Genomic DNA, 14237 nt, shown 5'->3' with positions numbered 1-14237 from the left:
GGCTCTGGCAATGAAAACACCACCACGTGGCCTGCAGCCGCTGCATCACGCGCTGTCGCCCAATGGCCAGGAGCATCACGAAGTTGGGGGCGTGCCTCTAGCAAGGCTGGTCCGCCCACAGCCGTCGCCAATTGGTCAAGAGTTAGCGCGCTGGCAGGAGGGGCGGGGAAAGCAAGGAGGGCGGGGCTAAGAGGAAACGGGGCGGGGCTAGGGCGGAGAGGGGCTGGCGACCCGGCCCGCAGAGCCGGCGCCAGCGGGTTGCTGAGGTGGCTGTCGCCGGCTGCGAACTGCGGCTTCCCCTGGTCGAGACCCCGATGGAGGTGGAGGCCGCGGACGGCTCCCCGGGCGGGGTGGAAGCGGTGCTCACTTGCTTCTCTTTCAACCAAGACTGCACGTAAGCCGCGGAGCCAGCCTGGCCGGGAAGTGGGGGACAGAAAGACTCGACCAGGGGTGTTGTCCTGTCCGCAACTTGTAGCAATAGAGGCGCGGGCCTACGCCCCAAGAGAGCGTCGGCGGGACGGCCAGCGGCTGCCTGCGACCGGTTCGGGTCTAAGTGGCCACCTTTTCCGCCTCCTTATTCCCCCAAAAGGGGGTTTGGGCACCCCCACCCCTTGCTCAGGTCTGGAGCCCCGAGGGGCTGGCCGAGGGTGAAGGCGGGAGTTCACTAGGGAGTAAAGTTAAAGAAAGCTAAAAAGTAAGGGTGGGAGGGGTGGTGACCAAAGTGGGGGTCTTCGCATTGAGGGGCAGAGGCCCAAACAAAGGAGATGAGAGGGAGGGGCAGGTTGCAAGTTGACCCGAGGAGTGGTAGTTGGGGCCCAGGAAGATGGGAGTCCAGGAAAAACTTTCCCATTTGTCCTTGAGCATCTCAACGTGGCATCTGGGCAGGGCCTCGGACAAAGGCAGCCTATCCCTGCGGTCTGGCCAGCCCCTGCCTCAGTCCCAGCGCCGGGCATCTGGCCTGCCTCCTCTGTGTGTCAGAAACCTTTCCGTTCCCCTCGCTGGGTTTTTACGCAGCCCACTCAGTGGGGCCGAATCGCCGTCTCTGAGTCCTCGAGCCCTTTCTCGGCCCCAGGCTGCGTTCTCCGGGGAGCATGAGCTCCGCTCTGTTGCTTGTCGAGTGGATTGTTGTTTTATTTTTTTTAACGTTTCACCTTGATGTTCATGTTTGGACTTGAGTCAGAGAGCTGGGATTTACTGAACTGTATTTCAGACGTCTGGAGTTTTCAGACCCTTGGAAGCATACGTCTTCTTTCTTTTCACGGAATTATTAAACGCCAGCTCCGGGGACTGTATGGAATAATCTGTTTGGAATGTGCACCCAGCGCATCAGGCAGGGATGACCTCTTCCCAGTTCCCCACTTCCTGCTGTACCAGTTTCTGTTGTGTTCCTTGTTTGGAGCCAGCTTCAGGCTTGTGCTTTTGGCCTGCGACTGGGCTGTGCTAATATTGAACATTTAGTGGTGTAATTAAGGCCATCATGTACTATAAGCAACCCTGGCTTCCATTCCCTTTGTGTTTCTGTTTAAAAACACCCTATGCCAAACAGTATGCCATTGTTCAAAATGTGTAATCGGGTTGCTGGACAGCTTGGTTAGAATGGGTGACTCTGAAGCTTTTCTTGACCACAACCCACAATAAGAAATATGTATTACACCACCACCCAGTACCCAGATACAAGTACTATCACTGAAAAGCAATTCAGTTTACCCTTATTATGGGTGATACCCTCTGGTATTTTGTTTCCTTTTTCAAAGTCATTTTGGGACTCATTGAATTGTTTTTGGGATTCACTCACAGTCAAGAACCACTATTTATAAAAATGATAGTTCTAGATAAAATTCTGATGTTTTGTAAGAAACATTTTGCAAGAGAGAGGGGATGGCTGTTGAAATACCTGGGTATTTTCCTTCCCAATTGAACACAGGGTAAGGAGGGGAGTTGGTTTGCTTATTAGCAAGTGTTCTAATTTCTGCTTTGCAGCATTATTAGATTATCTTAAAAGTAACATTGATCTTTATTCTATTTAAGTCTAGGCTTTTATAGCAACTGAGTAAGAACGTTATTTTTAAAAGTGTAAGGTGCTTGGACAGTTAATTTCCTTAGGCCCTACTGTCAGTTTCTATTTTCTTGGATGAAGGCTCTGCTGTACAGCCTATAAATAAAAGTTTTTGTCATAGTCAGTTGTTTTGAGCCACAGAAGGTATGACATTGAATTTTAAAATAAGTCAAGCCCCTTACCGAATACATTTAGGAGTATCAGAGTGTCCTTTTCTGTAAGTGTACACTGAGTTTGAGATCCAGTATTTCTGGAGAAGATGTGTAAAGATGAGTCACCGTTACCTGTCTCTTTTCCTCACACTTCATGCTTGGCACTGTGCCAGACATTGTGGCTACAGTTTTTCATTTGATTGGTGGTACATATTTGTCCCAAACGCTGTGTCCATGAGAGGCGATGAGAATTTTCTTTTTTTCAACAAAAAGGCTTGATGGATAAAATGAGGTTTTAGTCTGAATTCCTTGTTTCATAAACTTTTTTAGCCATTGATTAATCATTGAAAACAGAAGAGTGACCACAGTGCCATTTTCTCATATATAGAATTCTGCTGTGCTGGGAGCAGGGCATGTAAATTGCCAGATCTTTAAGTTAATATTATAAGGTTCTAGTTAGCACATTTTTTTATATTTTCATTTCTTTTGTTGCTTATGAGGGTTGATGCTTTTTTTTTTTTTTTTACAGAGGCAGAGATAGACAGGGACAGACAGACAGGAATGGAGAGAGATGAGAAGCATCAATCATCAGTTTCTTGTTGCGCATTGCGACTTCTTAGTTGTTCATTGATTGCTTTCTCACATGTGCCTTGACTGCGGGCCTTCAGCAGACCGAGTAACCCCCTGCTGGAGCCAGCGACCTTGGGTCCAAGCTGGTGAGCTCTTTGCTCAAGCCAGATGAGCCCACGCTCAAGCTGGCGACCTTGGGGTCTCGAACCTGCGTCCTTCCGCATCCCAGTCCGACGCTCTATCCACTGCGCCACCACCTGGTCTAGTTAGCACATTTTTTTAATGTTACTTGCAAGCTTTAGGAACCTCTGTTTACAAATGAATGTGTCTCTATTTATGTGGAAAAGTTAATGTGAAAAGAGTTTGAAAACAGTACACACTATAGGGCATATTTGGAAGGTTTAGGTGCTGCTGGCTTGCCTGTCCAGGTGCTGTCAGTCACCTGTGAGGCTGCAGTCCCAGGTGCCAAACTCACGGCTGCCCTTAAACCATGTCCTAGATACCAGTTCAGCCACTGGGCAGATTGGAGGGTTAAAACAGAAGCCTCCACCTCGCTCATTACGGTTGACTGTAGTCCCCTATCCCAGTGTCCCAGGGAAGAACAAATGTTTAGGTAGAAAAAAAAATATTCCAGGGGAAATCACATGACCTTCTATTTTTTAGGCTAGTGAAACAAGAGCCATAGCATCGGGCTTGTAGTTGTAAGCAGCTTATTTTAGTATATGTTTCCTTGTGAAGAGGAAATCTTGCCTTTTCATAAATCTGTTGTAAATGAGGAAGATAGACTTAGGTCCATAAGGATTTTAAAATGTTAAAATCCCTTTCAACTCGGACATCTCGTTTTCCCAGGATGAAAGTGCTCAGGGCCAGACTGCCTGCTCTGAGTGTCTTCTACATTCATCCCTCAGGTCTTAGGGCAGAACTGGGGGTGGGGGTGGGGGCAAGGGGATTCCCAGCTGCTCAACAAAACAGACTCATTTGCTTTCGTCCTGAGGCCAAGGAAACCTGGGTTCACACTTTGCCTTTATGGGTTGAGAAATGAAACATTTTAAAAACAAGACTTTTCTAGCCCACCTTGTCCCAAATAAGCATTTAGTTTTTGTTTTGTTTGTTGGTTTGTGGAACATAGTATAAAGCAGAGTTCTCAACCTGGGTTGCACATTACGTTCTTGAACCAAATAATATTCTTTTTAAAATCCAATTAATGCAAAGTTCAGGGTTGAGGGAACAGTTAAGACCTACAGTCAACAGTATTTTTTTTGTGTGTGTAAATTTCCCACATGAGTTTAATGTGCATCCAGGGATGAGAGCTACTGGTATAAAGTGGGAATGTTTTATGGAAAGTGGTAGAAGGAAGCATCTATTAAATTTTGCCTACTGGCCCTGGCCGGTTGGCTCAGAGGTTGAGCGTCGGCCTAGCGTGCAGAGGATCCGGGTTCGATTCCCGGCCAAGGCACACAGGAGAAGCGCACATTTGCTTCTCCACCCCTCCGCCGCGCCTTCCTCTCTGTCTCTCTCTTCCCCTCCCGCAGCCAAGGCTCCACTGGAGCAAAGATGGCCCGGGCGCTGGGGATGGCTCTGTGGCCTCTGCCCCAGGCGCTAGAGTGGCTCTGGTCGCAACATGGCGATGCCCAGGATGGGCAGAGCATCGCCCCCTGGTGGGCGTGCCGGGTGAATCCTGGTCAGGCGCATGCGGGAGTCTGTCTGACTGTCTCTCCCTGTTTCCAGCTTCAGAAAAATGAAAAAAATAAAAAAAATTAAAAAAAAATTAAAAATTTTGCCTACTGATGACCCACTAGGCTTACTAGGAACGTGTATTTCCTTTTTTTTTTAGATTTTATTTATTCATTTTTAGAGAGAGAGAGAGAGAAGGGGGGAAGAGCAAGAAGCATCAACTCCCATATGTGCCTTGACCAAGCAAGCCCAGGGTTTCAAACCGGTGTCCTCAGCTTTCAGTTCGACATTTTATCCACTGCGCCACCACAAGTCAGACTGTATTTCCTTTTTAAGCAAAAAACAAAAAACTATTCCCATATTCAAAATTATGTACGTCTCCAACAGCCAGAAGACCCCTAATTGTGTTGGGGGAAGTCCTATGGTGAATATTCTGGACCATTCCATTGTTCCTACTGCTACTCAGCCGGAAAAGCATGCGTGGTTGTCCTTGACCTTGTCCCTTTTATAATACCTGCCCATGTGACAAGACGTGCCTGACCAGTCAGAAAGTTATCAACTAGTGAAGCACTTGAGGATGTATGTTTACCTGTCCCCTATGACAGTGGTCCCCAACCCCCGGGCCGCGGACCGATACCAGTCCATGGGCCATTTGGTACCGGTCTGCAGAGAAAGAATAAATAACTTACATTATTTCTGTTTTATTTATATTTAAGTCTGAACGATGTTTTATTTTTAAAAAATGACCAGATTCCCTCTGTTACATCTGTCTAAGATTCACTCTTGACGCTTGTCTCGGTCACACGATACATTTATCCGTCCCACCCTAAAGGCCGGTCCGTGAAAATATTTTCTGACATTAAACCGGTCCGTGGCCCAACAAAGGTTGGGGACCACTGCCCTATGAACTTATGGGGGGAAGCGGGTGTCTGTCTTCAGGCAGGTCTGTGGCTGGAAGACAGTGCCTGTTGTCATTCCCAGGCTGTCATTATCTCCCACAGATCCCTCGCAATTGGAACCAAAGCCGGTTATAAGCTGTTTTCTTTGAGTTCTGTGGAGCAACTGGACCAAGTCCATGGAAGCAGTAAGTGTGTGTGTGTGTGTGTGTGTGTGTGTGTGTGTGTGTATGAGAGAGAGAGAGACACACACACACATCTCGGAGACACCCAATCCTCCCTCTAGACTTTCATCTGGGGTCCTCCTGTTCTTGGGGCATTTCCCTCCCTTCACCATCAAACTTGAGTCTGTATTTTTCAGACTTAAATATAACTCATTGTCTCCACTTGCTTTAAAAATAAAACAAAACAAAAAACATAATGAAGCACTTAGTGAGATGTAGCAATAGCTTACTTAGGTAACATTTTATATTAAGGAATCCTTTGTTTGCAACTATATTGCCAACAATTTTTCACATACAAATATGCGCAGTCATCAGTTTTTATAGTTGTCATAATGAAAGATCAGTTAGGATCCCCCCCCCTCCCATTGTACTGTAACTGTAGAATATTGGTAACATTCATTTAGTCACAGTAGTATGTTCTTTGCTTTAATAAAGCAATACTCTCCCATTTACATAGTCTGCACTGAAATGTTGGGGTACTTCTAGTGAATATTAAAAAAATTCAGCTTGGAAATGGGACTCTTATTTTCCTAGGGTACATAATACAGTAGTTTATGTCGTCATAATAGTGAAGAATATACCATCTTTGGATTTCCTAGAAAGTGGTTTGGGAAATAGTATATTGGATTCCTAATTTACTTGTAAGATGATATTTTTATTATGCCATGTTCGTGAATATTTTGCTCTGTATCTGTCCTGTGTAGCTCCCTATGGGACTTGCCCAAGGACAAGAAAAGCATGCATAGGAAAAGGCTGTCCTGCATCGATGGGCACTTAGGAGGCTTACTAATGTACCTTCTTCCTGAGTACAGAAGTATTTCCCAGGTTATAACAAGAAAGAGTCAGGGAGCACAGCAAATAGGGAGGGAGTACAGATTTCTTTCTGCTACTGCCCCTATGGCAACTCCGCTCTTAGCAACAGGGACAAGAAGAATCCTGAAAGCAGAGGCTCCTGACAGAGGAGCCATTTCTTTCAAATTTCTCAATGAGATAAGGATAGAGGGAGATTGCCCAAACCCCTCAGATACATTTTATAGAGCAGTGGCCCTCTGGGGCCCTGGAGGGGAAGCTCTGGAAATCCTGACTTTGTGTCTGGTTGCTAGCATTTTCTTTAGATATTTGAAAGGGCTTTGGAACTGTTGCATTTGGAAATGGGTAAAGCATCACCATGGGGAAAAATCATTGCAAATGTGTACTAATGCAGGGTGCCCAGGGAATAGGACCTGCAGGGCACTGGCTGGCTGGCCTAGTTCTGGGCAGGCTGAGCTGGGTGACCTTGGCCACGTCTCTCCCAGATGAGATCCCCGACGTCTACATCGTGGAGCGTCTCTTCTCCAGCAGCCTGGTAGTGGTGGTCAGCCACATGAAGCCACGGCAGATGAACGTCTACCACTTTAAGAAAGGCACGGAGATCTGCAATTATAGCTACTCCAGCAACATCCTGTCCATAAGGCTGAACCGGCAGGTAGGTGGGGGAGGTCCCTCCCATTGCCAGGCTTCTCAAAGGGACCAAAGAAAAAGATGCCGTCTCTCAAGATGAATGTCTCTAAAGCAGGCATCAAATTCTCAAGGGGGTTTCACACTCACGCCTCATGTTATGAGGTAACTGTAATGATGTGCTTTTTTCAGTGGAGTGGCCTTACTGGTCCCGCCTCTCATTCTTTCTCAAATGTTGGCCACCCACATTGTGAACCCTCCCCAGGGTGAAGGCAGGGTGGACCTCTGGCTCTGAAACTTTTCACTGAGCAACTGCAGGATACCTTCAACAGAGGGATGCCTGTCTGGTGAGGGTCCCTGACGGTGGCATTCATTGCAGACTGGTGGTCACACCTCTCAGAGTCAAACTCCTGAGGGTGTGGTCCTCCCGGGTTGGCTCTGAAGCCAGCCAGTAAAGCTGCCTTGTGGGCCAGGCACTAGTCTCAGACTTTGACTTTCCTTTTGCCCAGCCAGCCCTTGAAGGTGTTTCTTGTAGTGTTTTCTTTGTTGAGAGAGGAATTATTCTTATCTCAAATATGCTGCGCCTTCTCTTGAAAAATATCAGTTCTTGTTCAGTAAGTGTTTGAGCTATCATCAGAGTTTCTATTGAATTAATAGATTTTAAATCCTACAAGGAGGGCAGGGCTTCTCTGTTTTGTTCACTGTGGTAAGATGTGGTAGAAAAGACAGTGACAGCCTGGTATAAAAATGCTCCATAAAAGTTTCGCGACTGCCTGTTAAATAAACAGACAGTTTCTCTGGGTGACTGCAGCTCTGTCTATTCAAGTGCATGTTCCCAGGGTGGCCGAGGTTGTTGCATCCACTGAGGACGTCTTCTTCTGTCTTTGTCCCTAAACTGTTAAATGCCAATTAATTTTTATAAAAAACAAATGAGACAAAGCGCTTTCTTAGGTTTATGGTAAGGAAGAGATTGTTTGAGTTAATCAAATATTTTGATTGAATATCCACTTAAGCCCATATAAAGCAGAGCATAGCCTGAGAAATAGGATCTGGGGATTTTTTTTATTTTTATTTTTTAAAGAAAAGAGGAGCCAGAGGAAAGAAAAGAAACTTAGGTTCTTGGCAGGAGAGGAAAAGGCAGTTTGAGAGTTTTCAACTTGAAGGCTTTTAAGCACAATCCTTGGCTCAAATGCTCTCTCTGAAATCTGTTGGGAGGATGTTAAATTTTGTTGCAGAACTGTTTTTTTCTTCTTTTTAAAATTTTTGCAGATAGTAGTAGCCAGTATAGGAACATTATCCTTTTTTTGGTAGCTGATTATCTTTTTAAGATTGTTTAGGCAAATATCCTATAATGATCAGAACCCTCATATAGTATCTATGGTACTTATTTGCATAACTTTTGTCTTCCTTGCTCTCTGATATTTTCGTTAACATATGGGTCAGGGAAGGATCATTCAGGTGTCTGAGTGGTAACCTTTAGATGTCAGCCCCCTCAGTATAACACTCATTAACTTTAAGGCTCTCTTCCCCGTCTTCCAGAGGACATTAATGCACCTAGAACTGCTTGGCTATCAAAGGCCAGGCTAATCTGAACCCCAGTAGAACAGGTTCTCTCGTCCTTTAACATTTCTGCTCCTAAGGAGATGCTTTGGAACAGGTCCGGGAAGTGTTTGGGGTTTGCTTTTCTGAAAACATTCAGGTCTGGCCATAATCATTTTTGGTTTTGGCAACTCTGTCAGCCTCTCCGTGCCTGGTGAGGACAGGGGTCCCTCTAAGTATACAGAAAGGGAGAGTATTTAGTCATTGTGATATATTTCAGTTTTAGTTGATGTGATCTCCCTGGTACTTAACTGAGGTCACGTGTTCAATGCAATAAAGACAGTAAGCCAGCTGCATTCCGATACGGAAGCTTTCACAGTTCCTTGACCATCTGTTTTCAGCCTCCGTCTGGGTGACAGAGCCTCTCAGAACAGATGTAGCATCTGCATCCTCTGAAGCTAGGACTACGACTCTGTTGCTCCAGGGCAGACACTAGAAATAGTTTCTAATTGATAAAAGGAGTCTTTAAATTACAAAACCTAGAAAAGCCAATGAGAGCCAAAGTGACAGGGAGTGCACAGAGTTGAAGGCCAGCCCCTGGTTCTGCTGGGACCAAACACTGATTATTACAGGAAGCAAGCTGCTAGGGTCATGCCCGTCCCAGAAGCGTGCTGTCACAAGAACCAAAGAAGGAGCACCTCATTTTTCCCTCCAAATGTTTTCTGTCTGTTTTCCTCCTGCTTAATTTTTGCTTGCAGCCAACACGAGGGTGACCTGAAATTCGGCCAAGTAGGCCGCAGAGCAGATGGAGCTGTGTGAGCGGTGGGGAAAGACACAGACGAGGTCAGACAAGATAGCAGAGGCCGTGATTCTGCAGGAGGCAGGTGTTGAGGACCCAGCATGCTGGGGACTGGGGGTGGGGCCGGAGGAAATACAAGAGAATATCAGAAACCTAAGAGCATAAACAAACAGCAGTACAGCCCAAACCATTGGTAAGTGCTGACAAAGGGGTAAATCGGGCACAGGAGAGAATACGTGTTTCACGGAGAAACACTGATTTATCATCAGCTTGGAGATCCTGTAGAATTTCCTTGCACCTCAGCACCTGGCCTCAGACCCGTGACCACAGAGCCATAATTAAAATTAAGATGTGTACATTTTATTTTTTCTGCTTGGTTAAAGTGTTGGTCTCCTTTTTTCTGAGCTTTGAGTAGTCTTACTAGGAAAATGGCAGGGCAGGCTTTGTCCAGGAGGAGAGCCTGCTGCTTTCTGTAGTGTTTTAGGTGCCTTCCCTTCCAGGCTGTGTTTCCTCGGATGAGAGGGTCTGGCCTGAGAACAGTGGTTCTTTTTATAAAAAAAAATTTTTATTAATTCATTTTTTAGAGAGAGAGTAGAGAGAAAGAGAGAGGGGAAGGGGAGGAGCAGGAAGCATCCACTCCCATATGTGCCTTGACCAGACAAGTGCAGGGTTTCGCGAACCGGCAACCTCAGCGTTCCAGGTTGATGCTTTTTCCACCGCGCCACCACAGGTCAGGAGAGAACAGTGGTTCATAAACCCAGGTGTGCGTCAGAATCACCTGGGCTCTTACTGAACTGCCTCCCAAACCAAAATCTCCAGGGGGAGCCCCGGCATGGCTAGTGGGTGCTCAGATCCTCATCAGAATCCCAGTGCCACGAGCCTCAAGGGCAGCCGAGTGAGGCGTGTGCAGGGGCAGGAGGTGGCGGCTCGGAGTGAGGCCAGAGCTGCCAGACCCCACGCCCCCCCTTCGCCCAGCTCCTCACCACCACCCGACAGCTGCTCCCCTGTTCTGAGCTAAGTCAGCATCCTGTTCCTTACACATGCGGCACATTAACCCTGTGGTCTGCTTTCACTTGGCAGAGCACGGCCATTGACCAGAGGCTTCAAACCTGACCAGTCTCATCTGAAGAGGAAGAGAGGGGTCTCATGGCACTGGGAAAAGGGACCCCAGGGAGAAGAGCCAAGCAAGGGAGAGGGATGGGGTTTTCACATGAGGCTGAAGGGCTTCTCCATTGCCTCTACCAGGGCTGGGGAAAGTGCACAAAGGTAGGTCTGCAGGAGAGCTTAGTGAAGTAAAATCTGACCATTACTTGGAGAGAGGTAAAACAAAAGATTGGGTAATTCAGAAGGAGCGAAAAAAACCCTTCTGTACAAGGAGACTTGTTATGAACATTAAAAGGGAGCTTGTCTCCATATATGATGAACCCGCTTGTCTCCATATATGAGGAACAAGACAGGGATGTCCGCTTTCACCACTCTTATTCAACATAGTACTGGAAGTGTTAGCCACAGTAATCAGATAAGAAGAACTAAAAGGCATTCAAATTAGAAAGGAAGAAGTAAAACTGTCATTATGTGCAGATGACATGATGCTATATAGAGAGAACTCTAAAAAGTCCACAGAAAACTATTAGAACTGATAAATGAATTCAGTAAAATAGCGGGATACAAAATAAACCTCGAGAAATCAGTTGCGTTTTTTTTTTAAATATTTTATTTATTTGGTTTTTTAGAGAGAGAGGAGTGAGAGAGAGAGAGAGAGAGAGAGAGAAGGGGGAGGAGCAGGAAGCATCAACTCCCATATGTGCCTTGACCAGGCAAGCCCAAGGTTTCGAACTGGCGACCTCAGTGTTCCAGGTCGACGCTTTATCCCACTGCGCCACCACAGGTCAATCAGTTGCATTTTTATACACCAATAATGAGCTATCAGAAAGGGAAACTTAAGAAAAAAATCCCATTTATATTTTTATATTTGCATAAAAAAATACCTAGGTATAAATTTAACTAAGGAAGTAAAAAAAGGCCTAGATTGAAAATTATAAGACACCAAAGAAAGAAAATGAAGGGAGATACAAATAAGTGGAAGCACACACCATGTTCATAAATAGGAAGAATTTACATCATTAAAATATCATACTGCCCAAAGCAATATGTAGATTCAACACAATTCCTATCAAGATACCACAAAAGACCTCAAATAGCCACAGCAATCTTGAGAAATAAGAACAAAGTTGGAGGAATCATGCTACCTGATATCAAACTATACTAAAAGGGTATAGTAATCAAAATAGCATGGTACCAGCATAAAAACAGACATACAGATCAATGGAACAGAACAGAGAGCCAGAAATAAACCCATGCCTTTATAGTTAATTAATATTTGAGAAAGGAGGCAAAAACACAGTTGGACAGTTATGTGCCCAAAAAAATGAAGTTAGACCACCTTCTCACACTATACACAAGAATAAACTCACAGTAGATTAAAGACTTAAATGTTAGACTCAAAACCATAAAAATCTGCTTGACCAGGCGGTGGCACAGTGGATGGAGCATCGGACTGGGATGCGGAAGGACCCAGGTTCGAGACCCCGGGGTCGCCAGCTTGAGTGTGGGCTCATCTGGTTTGAGCAAAAGCTCACCAGCTTGGACCCAGGGTCGCTGGCTCGAGCAAGGGGTTACTCAGTCTGCTGGAGGCCTGTGGTTAAGGCACATATGAGAGGGCAGTCAATGAACAACTAAGGTGTTGCAACAAAAAACTGATGATTGATGCTTCTCATCTCTCTCCGTTCCTGTCTGTCCCTATCTATCCCTCTCTCTGACTCTGTCTCTGTAAAAACAAACAAACCATAAAAATCCTAGAAGAAAACATAGGCAGTAAAATCTCAAACATTTCTTGCAATATTTTTTCTGCTATATCACTTGGGCAACAAAAACAAAAGAAAAAATAAACAAGTGAGACTACATCAGTGGTGGGATTCAAATAATTTAACATCCGGTTCTCTGCCCTATTGACTGTTTTAATTATAAAAAAAGATATACTGAAAGGTAGCTTATTATTTTATGCATTTACTACTAAATAAAAATAAAAAAGGTACACAAAACTAGATTCTAAGAGTGAGTTTTAAAATATTAATGAAAAATACTAAATAATACTCATAATATCTTGGGGGAATTCTGGGCATAACACAAAGCTGAAACATATGACAGCTTGTCACCCCCTAGATGTTTGGCAATTTTTCTCTATTATATGTTTGTTTACTGAAGTAACAAACAAGGGAATTAAAATGTATTATTTCATCAAAGTTATAATGAGTCTTATGAAATGAATACATAAATTTTACAAGCATAGTTTCATCAAATATTTTTCACGTGTGGATGGAATGAACATTACTACGAGTGCTTAGAATACACTGTTCTGCAGATGAACATTAAAGAGTAAGGAATGTAAATTTGTGATTTTACATTGGGCGGCTGCCCAGGCGCCCACCTTAGAGAGAACCCTGATTACAAGTGCCATTTTAACAACCGGTTCGCCACACTCAACCAAAAATTAGGTATCGGTTCTGCTGAACAGGTACAAACCAGCTGAATCCCACTACTAGATTCCATCAAACTAAAAAGTTTTTGCACAGCAATGGAAACCATGAAGAAAATAAAAAGATAATTCACTAAATGGGAGAACATATTTACCACTGATATATCTGATAAGGGGTTAATATCCAAAATTTATAAAGAAGTTATAAAACTCAATACCAAAAACCCTCCCACAAACAATCCAATTAAAAAAATTAGACAAAGAACCTGAATAGATACTTCTCCAAAGAGGACATACAGATGACCAAAAGACATGAAAAAATGCTCAACATCACTAATCATCAGAGAAATGCAAATTAAAACTACAATGGGATATCATCTCACACCTATCACAATGGCTATCATAAAAAATGCCGAGGGCGTAGAGAAAGTGGAACTCCGTGCCTGTTGGTGGGAATGCAGATTGGTACAGCCACTGTGGAAAGCAGTACGGAGATTCCTCAGAAAACTAAAACTGGAACTGCCGTATGACTTGGAGATTCCACTTCTGGGAATATATCTGAAGAAACACGAATTCAAAAGAATATATGCACCTATTTTCATTGCAATGTTATTTACAATAGCCAAGATTTGGAAGCAGCCTAAGTGCCCATCAGTAGATGAGTGGATAAAAAAGCTGTGGTACATCCACAATAAAATACTATTCAGCCATAAAAAAGAAAGATCGTACCCTTTGCAACAACATGGATGGGCCTGGAGAGTGTTATGCTAAGTGAAATAAGCCAGGCAGAGAAAGACAAGTACCATCTTAGTTCATTCATATATGGAATCTAATGAATAAGATAAACTAACAAACAAAATAGAAATAGACTCATAGATGGAGAATAGATTGACAGCTGTTAGAAGGGAGGAAGGTTGTCAGGCTGGATGAAAAAACTGAAGGAATTAAGCAAAAACAAAATAAACTCATAGACGCAGAAAACAGTATGGTGATTACTAGAGAGGAAGGGGGTGTGGAGAGGAAGAAGAGGGAATGAGGGATAGATGGTGATGGAAGGAGACTTGATTTTGGGTGGTGAACACACAATACAATATACAGATGTATTATAGAAATGTACATTTGAAACCTATACAATTGTGTTAACCAACATCAGCCCAATAGATTCATTAAAAAGCAGGGGGCCTGTCTAATGGAAATAGGAACCCAAAATTGCCCTGAACAGCAAAGAGAGCCTGACCAGGAAGTTTTCAGAAATCCCCATTCTAAGGAAACGGGAAAGTACCAAAAAAAAAAAAAAAGGAAAGAAAGAAAAAAGGAAATCTCAATTTCTAAGTGAAATTTCTGAAGGTTTTGTA

The 14237-nt window shown here is 44.2% G+C and overlaps 1 protein-coding gene across 1 annotated transcript in view; it reads left to right on the top strand.

The window, feature by feature from the left end:
• The first annotated feature begins 217 nt into the window (after positions 1 to 217).
• WIPI1 (WD repeat domain, phosphoinositide interacting 1) overlaps positions 218 to 14237 on the top strand; it is a 34094-nt gene continuing 20074 nt past the window's right edge. Inside the window, exons 1-3 of the mRNA XM_066236154.1 lie at positions 218 to 394; positions 5454 to 5536; positions 6868 to 7037. Coding sequence (XP_066092251.1) covers positions 315 to 394; positions 5454 to 5536; positions 6868 to 7037 — 333 coding nt within the window. The 5' untranslated portion in view covers positions 218 to 314. The remainder of the gene's footprint in view (positions 395 to 5453; positions 5537 to 6867; positions 7038 to 14237) is intronic.

Source organism: Saccopteryx bilineata, chromosome 6 (genome assembly GCF_036850765.1).
Source record: "Saccopteryx bilineata isolate mSacBil1 chromosome 6, mSacBil1_pri_phased_curated, whole genome shotgun sequence".
NCBI classification, from domain to species: domain Eukaryota; kingdom Metazoa; phylum Chordata; class Mammalia; order Chiroptera; family Emballonuridae; genus Saccopteryx; species Saccopteryx bilineata.
This window is presented reverse-complemented; position numbering and strand designations above follow the sequence as displayed.